This window comes from Kryptolebias marmoratus, linkage group LG18 (genome assembly GCF_001649575.2).
Source record: "Kryptolebias marmoratus isolate JLee-2015 linkage group LG18, ASM164957v2, whole genome shotgun sequence".
NCBI classification, from domain to species: domain Eukaryota; kingdom Metazoa; phylum Chordata; class Actinopteri; order Cyprinodontiformes; family Rivulidae; genus Kryptolebias; species Kryptolebias marmoratus.
Window position 1 is genome coordinate 7,283,429 of NC_051447.1, and position 21,663 is coordinate 7,305,091.

Below are 21,663 nucleotides of genomic sequence, written 5' to 3' on the forward strand. Positions count from 1 at the left end.
TCTGTCTTGTCTCTTCAGTCCTTTCACTGTCCCATTTCTTCCTGGCTAACCTCTTCCTCTGGATAACTTCCTGCACTTCACTATTCCACCACAAGGTTTCCTTATCTGTTCTCTGTCCAGATGACACACCAAGTACCTCCCTACAGGTCTCTCTAATCACTGTGGCTGTAGTAGCCCGGTCATCTGGAAGCTTTTTCTTACCACCCAGAGCCTTTAACAGCTCCTTTCTGAACTCCTCATATCCTCAACTTTGGTCCTTTTCTCTGCCTTTCCTCTTCACAACACTCATCCTACACACCACCATCTGATGCTGTCTGGCCACGCTCTCTTCTGCCACGACCTTACAGTCCACAATCTTCCTCAGGTTATTTCTTCTACACAGAATGTAGTCTACCTGCGTCCTGCCTCCACTCTTATAGGCCACCCTGTGTTCTTCACATGACTTTAAATACAAATAATATAGACTCTTGTCAAAACAAACAACAAAAAAAGACAGAAAACCAGACATCTTTATAGAAAAATGAAAAAATAATCTCATTTATTGAGGTAATTTTTTCTAAAAAAAATTTTGAGGTAACAATTTGCATAGTATAACTTCCATAAAATTTACACACAGACGCACAAAACCGTGGAGAAAGAACCAAAATGCCAAAAATAACCCAACCCTAAATAAAACCGAGATAAAGAGTGCTTTGATTCTCTTCCGATGCACAAATGAAAAGGAACATAATTAAACAGTAAAGTCTAAAAACTGCTGGTGGCGTTGAACAAACAGAACAAGTGTTTTCGTTTAAAAGTTTGAACAGCTGATGGTCGTGTTTGTAAAACCTCTAAGGATTGTATAAAAATACATTCATAATCAAAATGCTGGTCTGTTTGGACTGCAGCGACGCAGATTCCTCCTCCGCGAAGTACAAAAATAGACCTGCTTTGTCAATAAAAGGCCACTTTTTCTAGTACAGTCTAGGTGGGGACATTACATTCTGGAGGAGAAAGATGGCAGCAAAAAGCTAAAACTTGTCCCTTTGGAAACTTTTTTTTTCTCCCCTCCCCCTTAGCACAGGAGGACAGGAAACAAACAACCGAAAAAATGTTGAACCGTTTTGGAAATGCTTAGTTTTTTTTTTAAAGGCTTTGGCAGGAGGTCTACTTCAGACACAGGACTACTTTAGAGATGAAACCAAACTTCCTGTCCCTCTTGTGTAAAAATGTAAAAAAAAAAAAACAAACAAACCATCCAACACAGTCATTTAAATGAATGCTAACAACCGTAGAAATTAGTGCATTTTCTGGCAGGAAAAGGACCTAAGTGTGGCCGCGTTGTTAGAACCTGTCGCAACTTTTAGCCGTTTTGGAGCACGTGGACGACGTTTCTACTGATTGAATGACATGTTGAAAACCTACATCCAGTTCTGTGTGAACTGTCTAAAGTGACTGAGAAACATTTCAGCTGATTTGAACAAACGAACAGCATTTACAATCAACTAACCAGCAGACACAGGTGGGCAGACGGCTGAACGCCTGGCCTGGACGCCGGCTGCTACTGAGACAAATCTTGGCTGATACTCTCTTCTTTATAAAATACATATGTACATAAATCGCATCAGCATTTTCCTTTTTAAAATACCTACATATATAAACACAATGTACAAGAAGTTCACAAAGCAAAACCAGGTTTTACAAAGAAATTAATTCTCTCTCTCTCTTTTTTTTTTTAATTTAGAAAAATAGACTAAAAAGTCTCATCATCCCAGGTAAAAAAAAAAGAGCGACGGGTCAGGCTGTGCTGATATCGTCTCGTTGAGTGGTCAGGATGCAGCAGAGGTGAAGGAGGCAGGGTTCACGGGGTCGCGGTCCTATAGTGGCCGGTCTTTGTCCTGAGATACTCGCTGTGTGTAGAAGAGGATGTAGGCCTGAGCTCGGCAGACCTCGTCCACTGAACACACGTTCAGCTTTGAGTCATTACAGTGAACCCAGAAGCCTGGAGGAGAGGAAGGAAAAAGGAACGATAATCACTATGATTTCAAGAGGCCTTTGCATCACCTGTGGTGCTTTAGACCTAAAAAACATATAGCTGAGTTTCTATGACACAGAGAAGCTATCAGATCAGTTTGGTAGTACTGTATCTGACTGGACTGTGATTAGTCGGCAAACAGCATTTCTCAAAATGTTTTCAGGGCTTCTCGTTTGCCTCATAAGTCGCAGTGGCTCACAACCTTGTTGCTTGAGTTTTGAACATGTTCAGAACATTTGTGTAGTTGAACATAGTTGAAGAGTTGTCGCAGGCATCCTGAACCCTTCTCAATAAAGGCTCCGTAAAGTCAGGAACTGTCCTCTGACAGAAAACATCTGAGGCTGCAGCCCCAGATGTCCAGGTGTAAAACCCACGCTGATGGTAGATAATTATTAAAAACAAAACTGGTCCAAATCTACCTATCTTCATTTCAAAAGTCTACTGATGTAGATTAAATCAAGGTCCAGTGGGCAACAGAATGGATCATTATTCTCAAATACTGGCTGCTTAAAATAGGTTCTTTCACAAGACACCTCAGGCCGGGACTTGGACACCTTCTGGCCGTCTCGGTGTGATTTCTGAATGGATCGAGGTGGTGAGAGGGGAGGCAAAGCCAGCTGCATTTTGGAGCATACGGAAGACAAATTGCAGCTGTTGCGAGAAATGTTGTCCAAGAGACATCCGTGACACAAATAAAGCGCAGAGCAACACGTAAAAGCAGCTGACTTTTTTTTTCTACGCCTTTTTGGGTTCTTCCCTGCTCTCTTCATCTCTGAACACTCCCGCCTGTGCGAGACTTGGGCAGATCCATTGATGTTTTATCAACGGCCGAAGGCCCCCTAAAGGACGAACTGGTCAGTGTGCCCATTTTGTAGAACTGTTTTATTTAAGGGCCTAATGTGGCCGCATGGCTCGCTGGTTGCAAACACTGACAATTCAGTGAGACTGCAAGTGAAATTTTGCCTATTTACTCACATTTTTGTTTTTTGTTTTTTTTTTTTTAATTTTGAGTCACTAACCCCCAACAGTCACATCCCAGTGAGATACCTGGCTGTACTCAATACACAGAATTATTAACAAAATAAATAAAAACACAATGACATTTGCGAAACAAATAGTTATTTAAACTGAGGTTGTCTGTGAGGTATTAACACGTTTAGCTTAAATGTACAAGTGTTAATTATTACCTCCTTCTGTGTTGTAGCAGTAGGCAGTGTAGTGGCCGGAGCCAAAGCCCTTCCCATGATGCATCACCACAGCAGAGAGCTCGTAGAGGAAGTGCTTCGGACGTGGCGAGCCTGCGGAGCCAGGGCTGCCGGGAGAGGAGCAGGTCACGCTTTTGGGTGAAGAATCTCTGCAGCAGTAGGGCTCCATGTTGAGGAGCTGGTCGAAGCTGACGTGGACGCCGATCTTCTCCCGATGGTTCCGCCCAGACCACCTGAGGAGGATCACAAAACCAGAGGACAGACGCTCAGCCAAGCCGTATTGGCGCGATGAGGGCAGCCTTCAGCACCGACCCGTCTTACCGGAAACGTTTGAGGTGGAGCCTGAGGACCTGAGGCAGTTTGTAGACCATCAGCTGCTTCTGAGCTTCAGTCAGGATGACGGGTTTAGAGGAGGTCCTACGTCTGGCAGCTGCAAACACAAGGTGAGGTGAGAGTTTTTACTTTACATCAAATGATTTACTGCAGTCGTCCTATAGTCGATTTCAGATGCAAAATATTACAACAATAGGATGATAAAATATGACTGATTCTTTTCATTTTTTCCAAAATTACATCAAAATTCTAGCAGAGGAATGAGGTACACGACTTAGCCCACAGGACATAGGGAATTGCTTAGTATCTGGTGTAAATATAAGCTGTAAATGTATTAAAATCCATGCAGTCTAGGCAGCAATTTTTGGCGCGTTCCATCATTTCACTCACAGTTACACTGGTCACAGGCGTAGATGTTTCCCTCCAGTGCTTCGGTTTCCGTAAACTTGGCCAGCATCTCCGTCAAATGGCACGAAGCCTGAGCGGCCGACTCCCTGCTATTACTGTGATACCGCTTGGGGAACTCCAGAGACAGATCCCAGAAAGGCTCCACAGTGTTGGAGCGATGGCTGCAGGCCAAGCACGTCACCTGCAAAAGACGTCCAGTAATGAGGACAGAGGCCAGTGTGAAGCAACGAGCGGCTATTCTTGCTTTATCAAGTTGAAAATATCAGTTAAACGTGCTGAGAAATTGAAAGGAATGGTGATAACAAATGCAGTCCAAGCCAGAGTTGAGAGCAGTCAGAACCACTGCAAACACTCAGCCTTTTATTCAACAAGAGCAGGTGTCACAGTGTGTGATCAGACTCTACAAGCAGGACTTCATTGCCCCACTCCTCTTCTTAACTCTCCCACTATCCTCGTCATTCTGTCACTTAAATTAGTTCATTTTTAATCCCATTTTAAGATGGCTTCAGATAACTAAACAAACAAGACTGAATGAGTAAAATCTAATTAAAAGGGCAAATAAAAATGCTAAAGTAAATCAGGAGCGTCCTAAATCAGCTGAACTACACTTTCTCTTTAAGTCCAAACACGGATAAATAAATAAGTCCTCATTATTACCTGCTATTTTATTCATATTCAGACAGAGGACTTAGGACATGTTTTATGTTTGCTTTAAAGGCTGAACCTGTTCTGCTGCTACATATTAGAGGGTGGGACACTTCAGCACTTTGTAAGATTTCCAAATCCTGGATGCACTTGGGTAATGAGAGAGAAATTCTGCAGGATGTATTTTGAACACTAAGGTGTAGCTGCACCATCCTGAGCTCTTCAATGATCTGTCAGCACCTGAATAACAAAATGTTGTGGTGTATGGTGTTGAGATTGGCAGTGATGCACCAACCAGAACTACAGCTTATGTACTATTTATTATACATTGAGTGTTGCTGTGCATTACAAGTTTTCAACTATCACTTGAAATCTGTCAAAATAACGAACAACTTTTAGATTTTACTGTTTTAAGTAAATCAATAAACTGAATTATTAGCTTAACGGGTTAATGAAAAAAAAAGCCAATGAGAGCCATATTTTAACAAAAGGTACTAAATTAAATGTAAAAATATATTTTTATTTTGATGCAAAAATGTATTTCAGATGAAAAGTAGCAAAGGTAGTGAAAGTAGAATAGTTATGTGACCCCTATAAGAAAAATCAATAAATATTTGTGCTAAACTTTATTTAGTCAATAACGTTTATTGATTAAACAGTGGCATCAACACTGATGTCAGTTTTGAAAGACTGTTTAATTGTTAAATATTTTAATGTTAGGCCAGAACTGATAATTGCTAAGGGTGCAGGTCAGATAATGACAGCTGTGATTGTTGGGGAAACGGGATCAAAGGCGTGTGTGTGAGTGTGTGTGTGTGTGTGTATGAAAGAGTCCCATACCTGGCTGAGAAGCTGACCATGAAAGATGGTGTTGACCACACTGAGAACCTGCTTGATGAGTCGTTTCTGTGTCTGTTGGACCCCGGTGGTGGTGGTGGTGTGCTTGCCTGTGCTCTCCAGCTCGTGCTGCACCTTATCCAACAGCTCGCACAGGAACTCCTGAGCGTCCTGCTGAGCGTAGCCTCTGAACGCAGGAATCAGCTGCCACACCGAGTGGAGCATGGCGAACGGCGACACCAGCGCCCACTTGCCCGACCACATGACCTGAAACAAGGTGTGAAGCTCGTGGCAGAGAGAGATGTGCTTCGAGCTGGGCTCTTTGGGTTGTATCAACTCCATGCTGCGGGCCCGCGAGGCCCCGCCACTCAGCCCCGCACCGGAGCCTGAGCTGGTCTGGAGTCCTTTTCTTTGGGACAGGAGGGTCTGCGGTGAGGCCTTTCCTGCCAGTTGACCGTGGACAGCAGAGGCCAGAAGCTCCAGTGCCTGGGCCAGGTCCAGACGAAGAAAGCACTCCCTAAAAACATGCAGGTGACTCAGCACCTGCAGGATGGAGTTCATATAACAGGTGTTTCCTAAATTCCTTAAGCCTGTTACTCCAGGAGTGACCGTGGGACGTCGTTTGAAAGGCGAGCCACTCTGTTTGTCACTCTGCTTGCGGCGGGCAGGGGTTTTGGCAGTGCGAGAGCTTGTTGAGGGTGTTTTGGGTTTTGATTTGGTGTTCGAGGATCGTTTCTGGGGTTTGGGAGTGGGTCGGGCCTTTTTTCTTTGTTTGGCCTTCTTGGGAGTAATCATGGCAGGAATTCGAGTCCGTGGCTTGTGGGTTTGAGATGAGGGTACACGAGTTTTTGTCTTTTTGAGAGTCTTTTGAGAAGCTGGTTTCGCGATTGCTGTGTCCGCAACTCTCTGGCTTTTCCGACGCAAGCGACGACTCTTCCTGAGAGGAGCATTCTCCAGCTCCTCTTGTAGCTGCCTCTTCAGAGCACGCCTTCTCTCCCTGGCCTCCCTTTTCTGTTCCTCTTCCTCCTCCCTCTTTCTCTCTTCTTCTTCTCTCCTCTTTCCACATTCAGTCAGGCCAAACCAAAGGCGAAAGATACGTCCTATAAGTGCCCTTCGGCGGTGCCAAAGGGCAGTAAACATTCGGTCCTCATCCCTCAGCTGCAGCTCACTGGCACCGCACAACATGAGGGCATCCGGTGCGGCGCTAGCAGAGCGGAGAGTGCGCCCACTGCGGGTGGTAACCTCATAGCGCTGGCTTTGGATTGCACTGAGTGTACTGCGAAGCAGCTTGAGGTCTCCTGTGGCATTATCATTGAGTACGTAGTCATCACACAAGTAACAAAAAACATAGAGCTCGTTAACCTCCATTGCCAACGGGTGGCGCTGCAGCTGGAAGTGTTGCAGAGCATGTTCCTCGATGTAGCGTCCGCACGCTACGTGCGCGCAGCTCAGACAGGCCCAAACAGACTCGGTGGTGTTGCAGTCGACGCAGTGCCATTTCTGGGGGTTGAGGATGGAGTGATCAGGGGCCAGCCGCAGCCGCCCCACATGCTTACACCTGTCCATTACACGAGCCTGCCGGCCGAGCTGGCAGGCCGTGTCAGTCAATGTCTGACTGCGTGTGAAGAGTGTAAGGCTGGGTGTATGCGTCAACGTTTCACACTGGCTTCATATCACCATGGTATCCACGGTGAGCCGAGAAACGGGACCCTCCCAGGGCATGGTTGTGTTTTCTGAAAGAAAGAGAGTAAAGGTCGTGTTAGACAAGAGGAAAAGAACGCAGGTAAAGAAACAGTAAAGTGAAACCACAACTATGGTGAAAAGTTACTTTTTGTATAACTATTGATAATGATTTGCCCTAAAAAAATCTAATATCTTGTTTGAAAATGTATTTTTTATAAGTTTGGCTTTAGCTCTTCTAATAGAAACACACCAGCACTCGTATCTAAAAGCCACCATGTCACCTACTTGGAGCGTTTTATGCGACTACAGTAAACTGAGGCAAAGTAAAATAACTGGTCAGTAAACGAGACAGGCAGGCAGGAGCACGTTTGATTTAACATGAACTGTTCAGGAAAAGTGTGAAAAACATCAACGCGACAAAGTCCTTTTCCTTCCATAAAAAGATTACTAAAATTCAGTAGGCGGTGAGAATAACAATGACTTCACGGGGTCACGACTGTGTTCTCCTTTAAAAAAACATCCACATTGTAATGCACTACTTTAAGTTAATAAGTAATACACAAGTTCCTGAGTTTGATTTATGAGTTTCACACAAGCGCTGCAATCCTGGAAAGTTTTAGAGATATTCCAAAGGCATGACGTGTGAGAACTCAAGTATTCACAACATTCGCTCAAGTCTCCTTGTGGACTTTTTTTTCCCAACTAGCTATCTAGTAAAATATTCAGAATATCCAGGGTGCACGCTGGTAAGATTTTTTTTCTTTTTACAGATTTCCCCATTAAAGTTTCTGCATCACAGCTTCTGTTCTCTGTGCTGTAGACAGATGTTTTCCTGAAGCAATCCCTCACATTTCCAGCTGAGAGAGCATCTGTAGCAGAAAGTCCACGTGTGAACAATTGCAGAAGATGTCGAAAATAAATTAATGCGTTCTACTGAACATCTAGGGTTTTCCTAAGCAGAAACATCTGTTATAATCTACATCTGAGAGCTAAACGGTGGGTTGTAGTTTGGTTCAAATTAGTCGCCTCATTGTTAGTGAAAAAAAAAAAAAGCAGGGATCCCTGAGTGCACTAAGTCCCTTCAGCTCCTCCAAATGGAGTCAAAGAAAGACTGGCCAACAAAAGGGGGTCTAAGCTGCCATAATTTATACCCTTTGTCTGGGTACCTGTAAAAAGGGAAATGAAATAATACGCTAAATAAAACATCCTGCAGGAAATACCCTTAGCAACAAAAGAAAAACTGAAAATATTTCACTTTACTAGCTTTTTTTTGCTGATTTTAGTTGCTATTCAGATATTTTACATGGCAGTTAAAATAGCAAGCTTTTAAGATGCGTTATAAAGCATTAACAGGAGTATATTAATACATTTACCAAAACTGTTCTTTTCTGAAGTCCTTCTTGCTGCTAAAGTAGACCCATTTATATCCCCGACTTGCTGATTTACATTCTGATTATCCTATCTGTTTGGTTTTTTTTAACTGCTGCAATGACATCTACTAAAATACTCAAGTCAGAACAGGTTTTTTTGTTTTACAAGTTATAATGATAGAGGGGGCGTGCTGATTCAGTTTTGTTTATCAGATTGTGACAACATATAAGTCATACATACTTATACTGTTTGTGTGTTAGTTAAGTGACTAAAATCAAACTGGATAAGTTTGGAACTATTGGATAGATCTTGAAAATACCTTTAATCTTACACCAGGATCGTCCTGATAAAACTACAGGAGTTACAACAGCTATGGAGGATTTCGAGCACATTTAGCTCGTCCTAGAAAACTATCTGCTCGCCTAGAAAATCACTTGGAAGTTACAGTGAATGTAGAAAGGATCATAAAGGGCAACCTATTGAGTGAATAAACGAACTTTTTACTTCCCTTATGCACAATCGGCAGTGGGTTTTGGTGATATTTATCGCTGATCTGACGCAGATAAAGTCTCGAGTAAACATACATCATAAAATTCGTACCATGATGATAAGCCAGGACGTTTACTGATAAATAATTATTGAAAATAAACATGAAACTCGTCGGGGTTTCTCAGCTAATACTAGTCATCACCACGGAGCTTCTGCTGATAAATAAGAGTTGTTTTAATTGAACAATTGGTGGACGATTCTTGAGAAAGAGAAAGGTGACCCGGAGTTTCTGGTGTCAGTCACGACTGACCAGAAAGTCAGCGCGCCTTGCCTGGGTATGATCTGAAGCTATCTCATCTTCACAATAACTCCAAGTAAATGTGCCAAAACAAAGCACGATCACTGGGTAAGCGAGCCCACAACTGTCTCGACTCATCAGCAGAACGAAACACCTCGGTTTATTACCGAAACAGCGCAAAATGCACCCATGCCACAACAGCTAACATTTTAGCTAGCCGACACCGCTAACGTGGAAGCTTTGAAAATGATATTTAAAATAATAAACCGTAAGAACTACATCCCCAGTCACAGCAAACAGTTTATAAATATTTGCATGAAAGCTTTTAAACTATAAGTAGGCCCACACAAACAGGTGCACTTTACGCTATGTCTACCATTTAGTTGTGTTTATTCAAGAGATTAGTGAGCCTTAGCTGCTAATGTTAGCCTAGTATGCTAGCTAGCAACCGGGCTCAAATCCCAACAAGTTCACGAGTTAGCCGCACATCGGCTCCCTTCATTGGGCACAGGTTTATCGCCAACCCCCGGGGCGAGCACAAACGTACGGTAAACGTAGTGTTACAAACAAAATATAATGAGATTGTTACAAAGAGAACACAGCATACCGAGTCTCTCCTTCAGTTACTCCACTGTTTCTAAAATGATCGCCATCTTGTCAGTCCCTGTCGCGTGGTGTTAGCTCGAGCGCGTCCACGGCTACGTGACGTTGTTGTTATTGTTTTTAATGATGACGCTGAAAATTCCGATCGCCTTTAAACAAATACAGCTCATTTACAGCAAAAATATACAAATAGAGAGAGATTCTAACATTTCAGAAGTTTCGTTTTTGTTTATATATACATATAAAAAATACAAGTAAGCTATTTTTTTAAGTTTAGTGAAATTCAGACTAGATAAAATCACATTAAAGTTGCTAATGGCTCAGCGCAGTTGCTGTTAAAGATGGCCATAATTAGTTTAAATAACATATATATGCTGTTGGTTAATATTTAATTCTCACTGCAGATTAATTGGTTCCTTATGAATGAAACAGAAATAATTATTTTTAAAACTACACTGAACTGAATTAATACGCATTTCAGTAGCCAAAGTTGATCAATAATGTTGCAGGAATAAGTTGCAGAAAATGCTACACATATGTAATAGTATAGTACTATTTTAGTTTTGCCCGCTGGTAAAAATCACTGCACTACACTTGTAAGAAAATGAAAGTAGAACCATTTTAAATCACTAGAGGGAAGTGTTGCACCATCGACACTTCAGCATAGGCTCTGATCGTTAAAAACAAATACAGCTGTATGCAACATTTAATCACTCTCCCAAAGATCTATAGCTGTTTTACACACAATGAACAGGAAGAGGAAGTCAAGCTCATTTAACATACAGACACAGAACTGTGCAGAAGTCTTGAGCCAAGCCTCATTTCTTTATATTTTGCTTCTAAGGTGTTAGACTTTCTTGTGGTTTTTAAAAGTGATCTTGATCAGTAGTTCTCAAGGCTTTCAGAATATTCTTCTTCGGTTTTCTCTCTAGATTGATTTCTTTGTTCAATCCTATTAGCCAGTACAGGTTTGTAAGTGCACCCTACAGTTCAGGACAAAACAGAAGCAAATGTCGGACATAAAACCTATTTTCACCACATGAACAGTCTTTAAATATGATGCCTGTCAGAAATAAAAGAAACAAACTGTCAAACCGTTATCTTTGGTGTTTTTAAATATAGTTTCTGGTGAAGATATGGGGAGAAACTGTGTCTTTGTTACAGACTGCTGGCAACAATGTACATTAATGAAAAAATAATGTAAAATTGATTTTTTTGATGAGTTATTACATAGGTTTAGACGCAACACTTGCTCATTTTTTGAGTTTTACGGCCCTTTTTTATGCCTGATTCACAAATATGTTTTAGGTTGGATAAAAAATTTTAAAAATCCTGTGAAAACTGTCAAACGTAAGATCTGTTCACTCGGAAAACACGTTGAAAAAGACAAGATAGCTTGATTTATTTAAATCAAAATATTAAGAAATGAGGGATGGATTAAGTACTGTAACTGTAACCAAAAACTGGAAACAGAAAACTTTACAAGCCATAAACCGTCTGTCAGGATGGATTGATTTGCTTAATCTCATATATGCAGTGACAAATGTGATGTTTCTAAAAGATTCAAAACATCCTTTAAAAGTTGTGTGCAGTAAAAGTGCAGAAATATCAAACAAAAGAAACCATATAACAGTTCAATATAGTTTTACAAACTAGACATTTGGTAATGGGATACATTAGTTTCTCCTTTCCGCCTTCATCTGTACAGCGGTTTGTCCCAAGTAACGTAATCTCCCCGCTTTAAGCCTCCTCTGTGCCACTTTCATGGCTCAAGTGTGTGTGTGTGTGTTTACTATCTGTTGCCCCGTGTCCCTGTTTGTGTGCCTTCAGACTCTCTGCGGGATGCTGGCACAGGGCTTCATGCAGGTTAATGGGAGCTGCATGGTGGTAGTCACCGCCGAGATCCTATCAGTGCCACAAAAAAACCCCAACAACTCTGCGCCGTCTGCGGCGTGGCTTTAAGTCTCAGCGGCAACAACAGGAAACAATCCAGGGACCCCATGACGAATTGTGCAGAAATGTGCTTTAACATTTCACAAATTCCTTTGCGAATATGAAAGAATTCTTTGGGCAGCTAAGAGCTCAAAGGCAGGAAGGAGCAGACTTTCGTTTAGGAAACTGTGCTTGGAGTAAAACTGTTAATCTTAACACATGCTCCCTGATAGCGTGTTAGGAATCCCTCTCATGTTCTGATTAGTGGAGGACTGATCCATACAAGCCTTGTTAAACCCTCTTTGAACAGGGGAAGTGTGTGTTTTGCCTGCACACGTGTGTGTGTGTGCATCACTAAACTAGAGGTTTAGTGTGTGGGATTCAGGGGCGTTTTTGAGTGACTTAGAGAAAGAGGTATGTGTTGATGTACCATGCAATGACTGTGAATCATCTCTAATGTTTTTCTCTCGTAATGTCCCCGGGCCTTTACTGCCTTCATGTCCGCACACGCAGACCCTCCCTCCCTTCCTCCCTGTTCGCTTTTCATCCACGCTTCTCATAAACACTCCTTTCACTGTTATCTAACGTCTGAGCACCTCACGAGCAATGAATTAATCAGTAATTTAGCTTTAACTTTGAATCAAGTGATTAAATCCCCAGCGCCTTTTTCTCCGATTGATAAATCCAGAGTCCTCCGGGCTGAGCAGCTCAATCTTTCCTCGCTGTTTCCTGCTTTGGCTTTACGGATTATTTACTTTATTATTGAGTACCACAATTTTCTCATGAGCCCTTGTTTTCAGCAAGCGTGCTGATAAAACCCACTGTACGCCGCTCATCCAGCACCAAACAACTAAAAAGATAAAGCGAGCGACCAGCTGGGGAAGGCGGCTGAACGTTTTCAGGAACTGGAAGATGTTTTTTTCCCAGGAGCTGGTTTAGAATGAGATGAAGATACAGTATCGGTGAAAAGTGCACTCATCAGATGTCCAGAAAAGCTGTGGGACTCAGGAGATGATGCCGTTTTACGACAGATAGATGTGTTAATAATACACGGGCAGATGGGAGTGACACAAGTCACAGTGCTGTTGGTCTTACGGTGTAATGATTTTTTAATGAAATATTTTGTTAATTAAAGGCCTAGCATTCCTTCAAGAAATGCACCTTTAATGCCAGAGTTTTGAACTAAGATTATCTTCTGATCAGAAGGGAAGGAGTTATAGCAGTTTGGGTCAAACCCTGTAAATGACATTATGAATTATCTCATGAGAGATCCTGTGAGATGTGGTAGCTTCCAGAGCACATGTTGTTAATGACTCTCAGCTACTACCACACCAAACGTTAGCTCAATATCTGTGAATTTGACTAAGTTGTAGCCGTTTTTACGTTGGCTGAAGTTCATTAGTTGTGGTGGCGGTCTTGAATCGGATTGACTAAAAAAGTTAACCAGGTTTAAATGAATATCCATTTATTACTCTCTGGGAGTTTCATTAGAATGAGATATTTTCCCAACATTTAATGCGTAGTGCTCATATTATGTGTTGGGAATGACCCTCACCTACTACCACACCAGATTTTAGCTCAATATTTGTAAAAAATACTAAATTATAGCAATTTGTGTGTCTTTGTGTGTTGGCCATGATGATGATGTTTAAAAGCTAATTAGTTGTATCAGTGATATCCAATGATTATGTCTTTAAAGTTTCATTAGAATCCATTCAGTGGTTCAGGTGATATTTTGCTAACACAACAGACAAACAACCCCATGCACACAGACACGGGGAAAAACATTACTGCCCTTTTGCCTTCAGCGGCGGGTAAAAAAAAGCGAAATAAAGACAATTGCAGTGATTTGCAAATTGCTTAAACCGATTTAAACATTTTATTCCATGAATTTATTTATTAAATAAATTCTTATTAAATTCAAGGCCATCAACACGTTTCAAAGAAGTTTATCACAGAGGCAGAAAATGCTGGGAAACGTGCAAAAAGCATCTCAGCGTTAATAACTACCAGGTGAGTATCAAGATGTAACAAATAAAAATGAAAGAATCATGTCTTTCTATGTAAAATGACACATATTTTGAGGAATTCATCCTCTGCTGCATTGTTTTAACAAGATTTAAAGAATCCAGGGAAATTTCCTTGTACAAGAAAAAGCCACAAACCAAGGCTGGATGGCCGTGATTTACAGACAGCAGTGCTTCACATACGGACATTATTTGAGGAAAACAGAACACAGTTCACCTGGGTTAGAACTACCCCCAGGAAAGCAAAAATAAGATCTAGAAACACGGCTGTCTTTTCTAGACCAGAGCTCTGGGGGACAGTGGGAAACCATCCTGTGGTCTAATCTATCAAATTCTGAGATTTGGTTTAGATTTCTTTCAAATCGTTGCTTTTTGTTCCCTTTCTCCTTGGTTATTAGCTCCAAACTCAGCGTCTGACACCAAATGGGACCGCATTAGTAGGTGTAATTTGCTCGTTTAAGAAGGCACCAAATCAAATGTTGGTGTTCAAAGAGACTTTTATTTTATCTAGGCAGTGTGAAATAAAATGTCATGCATTACAACATTATCACTGATATAGATATTGTTTCAGTCTTTTTATTGCATGCCGCCAAAGACAAGGGATGATAAGATTTTGCCTGTGTGTGTATGTGTGTGTGTGCGTCTGTGTGTTCATTTATCTTTGGCATAAGCAAAATATTAAATAAACCACTGGACAAATTTTAATGAAACTCCCAGAAGGTAATCACTGGATGTACACGTACAACTGATTAACTTTTGTAGTCAACCCAATTCAAGATGGCCACCACTGCTTTGTGACCTTAGCAAGCACAAAAATGGCTCATATCTCAGCCAATTTTGCAGACATAGAGGTGAAATTTGGTGTGGTGGGGGCTGAGTAGCAATCCCAGCAAGTACTTTGAGCTCTACACATTGTGCAATATTGTTGCCTAATATTTTGTTATTTTTTTGATATGTCATGAACCACTGGATGGATTTTAGTGAGGCTTTTAGTAAATACTTGGCCCAGTGGGTAGGGTGGATGTCTCTCAATAGGAGGGTTGGGGGTTTGATCCTCAGCCCCTACAGCGTGCCAAAGTGTCCTTGGGTAAGACATTAGACCCCCTCACTGCCCCCGATACGGTTATCAGTGACAATAGAGAAGTGCTGTATCTATTGTGTAAAAGAAATGTATGATTTAAAGCACTGTGTAGGTTTCCCGTTTAATCATTGGATCTTTATCTAAACCTCAATATTTAGAGTCATCTCAGTTCAAAATGGCTGCCACAGCTAATCAACCTTAGCCAAGACAGAAATGGCCACAGCGCAGTCAGTTTTCCAGGTACTGAGCTAAATTTGGTGTGATTGTAGCTGTAGCCTTGTCATTATCAAATGGTTTTAGGCTTGAAAAGCGGCGGGTGACATGCATTCATTCCAGAAATAGCAGCTCTTTAGTTTATTTTAGTTTTCCGATTATTTTGTTGACTGGATTTATTTACTTTATTGATGAAAAATCAGACATTTGAGTCAAGTTTTTGAAAAGGTTTCCAAAAAACGAGTAAAACCGAGTCCGAAACTCGACGTGTGAGCATGTCATCTGCTTTGTAATTAGAAAAAGAAGATTGTGTCTGCGAATCGTTCTGAAAGGAGCATAACGTTTCTCGTGAAGAGATTCTCCGGCAGCTTACTGTACGTGAAGCGTTTCCTCTGTTGTGATGGTGACGCGCAGTAAAAAATGCTCTGTGTACATTTCTCTGTGACACCTGGAGCTCATAAAGACTGGAGTAAAAACACACCCACATGCCGTAGAAACACGCAGCTTTGCTACATGTTTTGCGCAGGCTGATAATTTCAGAGAAAGGAAGCCATTCCAGGTGGTTTCATGGTGGTGGTAAAGCAGCTGGATACGGTGCTGGTTTTGCGGCGGGCGAAAACACAGGTGCAGGAGAAGCCAAAGGAAACACTTCGCAACCTGTAAACAAACTCGCCTCCTGTAATTTTTTTTTTGCTCTCGTTGGTAGGGCTGGATGTTAACGTTGGCTTCTGAAGCATCGTCTGTTTTCTTTTATAGAGTCCCAGCTTGTTTTGACTGCCTGAAATGTTTGTAGTCATCTTGATCTGTGAGTTTGGTAAGAAGGAATTGACGAAATCTAGGTTTTTTTTTATATTTTTTTTTTGTGACTGTGAAACTTCCCAGCTTTAGCATTTTGATCACCCTGCTATGTCAACATCACCCTCCTTGTTCTGGCTTGCTCTTTATGAAGAGAAACATTCCTTCAGTGTTTTAACACAAATAGGTAAAGCCAGAAAGCCAGGATGGCTTCTGAAGATGTTGCTGGATATTTTTAGTTAAATCCATCCACTGCGCTGGTTTCTGTCTGCTTTACGACGCTTAAAGCTTCTCATTTCCTCTGCGAGTGAATCACAACTGATGGGATAATACCATCCACATGACTCACTTTCCCAGCACCCATTTCCCTTCACTATAGGTCCGAAAGAAAATCCATTCTTAACATATTTTCTGCTTCTAGTTCTCCCCTCCTGTCCTCGACAAAAAAACAGTGGCAGCAGGTTCAAACTTTAAGCTAGAAAGACATGTTTACTATATTTGTTTGATCAAAAAGGGTTTTCTTGATAATGGTACAATCGCCACACTTATATAACGCCTTTTTGAACCTCTCCAGGTTCTGCAAAGTTCTCCACAATGGTTTTTCCAGTTTCTCCATTAAATATCGCAGTCGACTCTCTCTGCCTGTTAACAAAATATCTAATGAACCACAGGAAGTAATCATCAGACGGACAAATACAACTGAGGGACACTTGGAGGCATCCCATTTAAAGATGGCTGCCACGGCTTATATGCGTTTGCCAACACAAAAATGGCTACAACTCACTCAGAAATGCAGATAATGAGGTGAAGTTTATGTGTTGGTAGCCTGAGAGTCATCAAACTCAGAGCGCAAGATGTGGCTGTGGCGGCCATCTTGAATTAAAAGTATGTCACGAAAGGCGGCGGGCGATAAGCGTTTCCCTTATAAAATGTCGGTCATTTATTAAAGCTCATTCAAGTTATTTTGTGTCTTTAATGAGTCACTTTTTAGTTTTCAACGCTTCATTTCTAGGTCTCATTTTTGTAATATTTTAACATGTCTATGTTGTTTTTATTGTTTATATTCTCCCATTGAATTTGTTGTTTTGTGCCTATTTGTTTATAGTGTATTTAATTTAATATATATAATAAAAATGCACTCACTGACCTTTTCTTGGTATTCACATTCCTCTTTAACACTTTTTTTCTGAAATAGAAATGAGGAAATTAGCATAATTCAGAATTCATTGTTTCATTAGTGGAAACATTCTTTGTCGAGATGCAACAAAACAGTCCCAAACCATCATATTACCACCTCTGTGTTTTTGTTTATCAGACTTAAAGCTTCTCACCTGAACCATTTTGTTCTAGTCTGCATTCAGAAGTTTTCCACAGCTTTCTTGTTTGTGCACATGTGATCCTTAGCAAACTGCAGACTCCGGCAATTAGAGAAAAGTAGCTTTCTCCTTGTGGCTCGGTCATAAACACCATTGTTGTTCTTCTGATAGCAGACTCATTATCCAGCAGGAGAGCGCTTTAATTGCTTGGAAGTTACCCTGGTTTCCTTTCAAACATCAAACACTACCATGAAGACTCCAACACGCTACGGTGTCGGAGTGATTTCTGTTGATGGACCACTCCCTGGGTGGGAAACAATGGTGTTGAGTTTCCCGTGTTCGTTCAGCATCTGTTTAAATGTTTGATTGATTGAGTTCAAAGCCTGCACATGTGGTTTTCTAACCTGTCCCGGTCCTCATAAATTTTCCCTTTTAAGTGGAATGATGCGTTTCCACAGACATGCTGTGTTTTAATCAAACAAGACTCCTACAGCTTCCTGATTATCATCACCCTAATCAAAAAACCTTTCTTTTCAATCCCAAATTTATATTTTCTTCACATTCGACACGTGTTATATTGGATAAGTCCCTAAATTATTAATACTGATTATTTTTAGGTCGTATTTATTCAGAAATGTCAAAACATTTTGATTTTGTAAACTTAAATCACCACTTTTTATGACCTATAAAAAATTTAAGATGCTACTTATTCATATAAATCTTACAAATTTGAAAGCAGGTTTCAGAAAAATTGCACAAATTTGACAATTTCTTGTTATTACACCAGTAGTATTTGACTAAATTTAAATAATAATGCCAGTTCAAAATACCTTGCAGTAGCGTAAAACCTGCAGAGAAGATTTTGTGACAACTTTTGTAACCTGGTCTACCTGTCCCTTTCTGCATGCAGGACCAGTAAGTGCTGTTCGCCGTGCGGCACCCGTAGCAGGCCAGTTTTCGGGCGTCTGTCTCAGGGTGATGGGTGCTACCAAAGAGGGGCATTGTGACTCCCAGAGAGAGGAAGGGAAGGTGGGGGAGGTTATTGTCCCCAAGCCTGCGGGAGCTGCCACGCACTCCGGGACCAATAGCAACACAAGAATGCTGACGGGACAAAGGCCATAACTCCATTCTACAGCAACACAAGCGAGGTATTGTGTTCATACAGGCGCGCACACATGCACGCATTCGCTGTTACTACAATAACACACACACACACACACACACACACACACAAAAACCATACTGGAACAAAGTATGCCAAAGGAGTACGCAAGCATGCCAAACACTCATTCATCAACTAGGTTCCCACACCATGCAACCCCCCGCAGGACATCTCCATCACAGGCTGAGAATGGCCAGTCAGTCCCGGGACAATGAGTGAGGGAGTGAGAGAGGAGGTCTGTAAGTTCAGCTGTGGCAGTGAATGTGTTTGTGGTGTCCTGTTGTGTCTATGATTCAAGGCCAGTTCCCACAAACACCTCCTCTGGACTAATCCGAAGGTCTCCCCCGGTACAAAAATTTGTAGGATTCAGAAATTCACTTCATAAATTCAATTTTTACATCTTAAAGTCTTGTGCATCTTCTAATAATTGACGTTGTTTCGTCATTGGTAGTTTAATCCAGCAATTCCTTGCCTTAATAAGTATGCAATAAAATGATTAATGATGATTAATGATTAATTAAAGAGATCCTTCTCAGCACTGCAGGAATATTGGTTTTTGAGCACAGCAAGAAGTTTGGATCATTTGGCATCATGTAAACCAGCAGGTAGATAGGTTTTAGTTATGATAATCATCAGCTATTGTGGATCATAAATGAACAATAAAGGCTGCTTAATTAATAAATATATTGGAAATCAATAGACATGCTGAAGTTTTTACTTGTGGTAAATGATTATAAACAATTAGTTTTGTTCTCATCAAATGATCAATCAGAAAAAGAGCAAATTTTAAAAGTATTTGTTTTTACTGGTGTAGAGTGGATAGGTTTAGGTGTAGCAAAAGTCTGCAAAACAGCTTGCATCTCATTGTGGTTGTAATAAACAAAACTAAACTTTAAAGGAGGACAAAAAAAACTTTAACACACTTTAAGAAAAGAATGAGAGCTTGACAAAGAAACGCTCCCTCGTCTGGAGTTCCTTAAAATGGGCAACTGATCAGTCATGTGAGCAACAAGTTAGATTTGTTAAAAAGGGTCCATTCTATCAATAATCTTTTATTAGGACACTTCAAAATGCAGAAAAAAACGCCAAATGAATAAACAAAACTAGACGATTAGATGCTGTTTCATACATCTTATTGTCATGGCAGTTTGTCTGTTTATCTGTGCAATTCACGTGACTGTGAACTAACAATTCTTTCACTTTTCTTGACTTTTCTTGGCTCTGATCGTTCCCCAGTTGGTCATAGTTAATGAACACAGCAGCCTTTATTTGTAGGTGGTAATATACCAGAACTAGAACCTTTTAGCATCATGAAGGAGTCCAAACAGGTGCTTTAATGTTCCAAAGTGCATAATTTAAAGTGATAAATAGACATAAATGCAACATATTGATATCTATGATGAGGTACAGCCATTTCTGTTTGCTAAGGATTGTTAGTTGTGTTTTTTTTTCACTGCCATCGTTGTTTAAGGTGGTGGTTCCCAAACTTTTCAGCTTCCGACCCATAAAATAACAGTAACAAAGGTGTGTGACCCCATCTGTTAGCTGTGTGCTAACGATCCTATTAAATAAGGGCATAATGATAACACAAACAGTCTTAGCATCCATTTAGCTGTTTTTTAAATCATTAAATGACTTGTATTTCAATTCTCTGTAACAATTATGGTGTAAATATATCATAAAAACTGGGTTTTTAATTGTAACTGGATATTTGGAGATTATCTAAGGACCCCTACTTGGTGTTGGGTGACCCACATTGGGGTCCCGATCCCAACTTTGGGACTCATTGGTTTAAGGTATATTGGGAGAAATATGTTTGCTTCTACGTCAAGTCATGTTGAGTAATGACTTATCTGTGGGCAGCTGGAACGGGACAAGGAGCTTCAACTATCTTTAACTGTCTTTATCAGTTTAAAAACCAAATAAAAACCAAGAAGTCACAAGCCAGCCTGTTTTGTAAACTCTGATCTGGAGTGCGTTATGTAGTGGCAAAGTTACAGATTACAGCCAAAGGGTTTTTCTTCAACACGTTCCATGTAGTAAGATGTAAGAGTCTGAAAAAAAACCTCACATGGACCTTTTTTACAGTAACTACATCTCTTCTGGTACACGTAGACTGGAAGGGAAGTGAGCCGAGGAACATGCATTATCTGTAGCTTTAAAAACTTGTCCTCGGATAAAAAAATAAACCTGATAACACTAATGAAAGCATGTGTATTTATTTGTGTTTTATTCTATTTGGGCCAAAAATCTTACTAGACGTGAAGAAAAATGGATCTTTAAAATCAAACTTTTGATCCCTTCAGCCATCAAATGAAAGTAGTGTAATATTAGTGTAAAAGTAACATTACTTTTTCCTCACTGGCACTGATCACATTCCTCTCGCCGTATGCACTCATTCACCCTTTAGCCTGCTGTCTGGAAAACGGCTCAGCAGAAACCGGGAGTCGTGACCTCTCTGCCCACAAATCTGTGAATGGGTCGAGAATTAGGAAACGTGTGCACGAGCGGCTGTCCGGCCTCAGCTGCGTGAAGGCATCCTCGTCTGCGAGACGAGGCAGGCAGACAGGTGAATGACCTTCGACCCGGCCCGCGGCGCAACGCCGCTCGACGCGCCAGGAATGCGTCCGCACCTCTCGGCCAACCGCGTCACGTCACGGGAGGAAAACATGCACTTGGTCTAAACCCAAACAGAGTGTGTGTGTGTGCATGTTTGCATGTGTGTGTGTGCTCGCCTTAGGCCTCTCTGTTATGGGCTACATTTTGTGGCGCTGTGCGAACGTACAGGAGAGTGTTCCGGGAGGGCAAGTGATGGATGAGCTAATCTGAAGGGACACACACACACAGAGCAGCGTGACGAGGATATTTCTGTCCAATTTATGTGAAGTATTTCAAGCCCTGTGCAGTTACATCTACTGTTTTTAATCTGGCGTTCAAGCGACTGTGTCTGAGGTTCACTGTGCTCAGCCACAAACCGTCTGGGTGCTCATTACAAATTAGATACAATTTTTGTATTTAAAACTTAATTGACTTCCGCTTCCGGCATGACCCAGTAAAGACATTTGCGAACTGCGCTCCGATGGAGATAACTCTTAATTTGCCTGCTGTAAGAAAATAAATCCACCTAAGAATCCAGGAAACAATATCATAATGACTTTGACACAAAAGACTACAAGAAGAGAACTGAAGACGGGGAAAAACGAGGAGATGAAGATGACACAAAAGCAGCTAACGCTAGATGCTAGCTTAGC

General features: G+C 41.2%; 1 protein-coding gene across 1 annotated transcript; it reads right to left on the reverse strand.

Annotated features, from left to right (window-relative positions):
• Window positions 1–507: 507 nt before the first annotated feature.
• On the reverse strand, window positions 508–9,975 carry usp44 (ubiquitin specific peptidase 44). Its single transcript, XM_017411588.3, has 6 exons — window positions 9,891–9,975; window positions 5,446–7,175; window positions 3,943–4,141; window positions 3,541–3,649; window positions 3,202–3,452; window positions 508–1,981 (listed from the first exon to the last, which is right to left on the reverse strand). The coding sequence occupies exons 2-6, from the start codon at window positions 7,006–7,008 to the stop codon at window positions 1,857–1,859; spliced, it is 2,247 nt and encodes a 748-aa protein (XP_017267077.1). The 5' UTR covers window positions 7,009–7,175; window positions 9,891–9,975; the 3' UTR covers window positions 508–1,856.
• Between the last annotated feature and the right edge of the window lie 11,688 nt (window positions 9,976–21,663).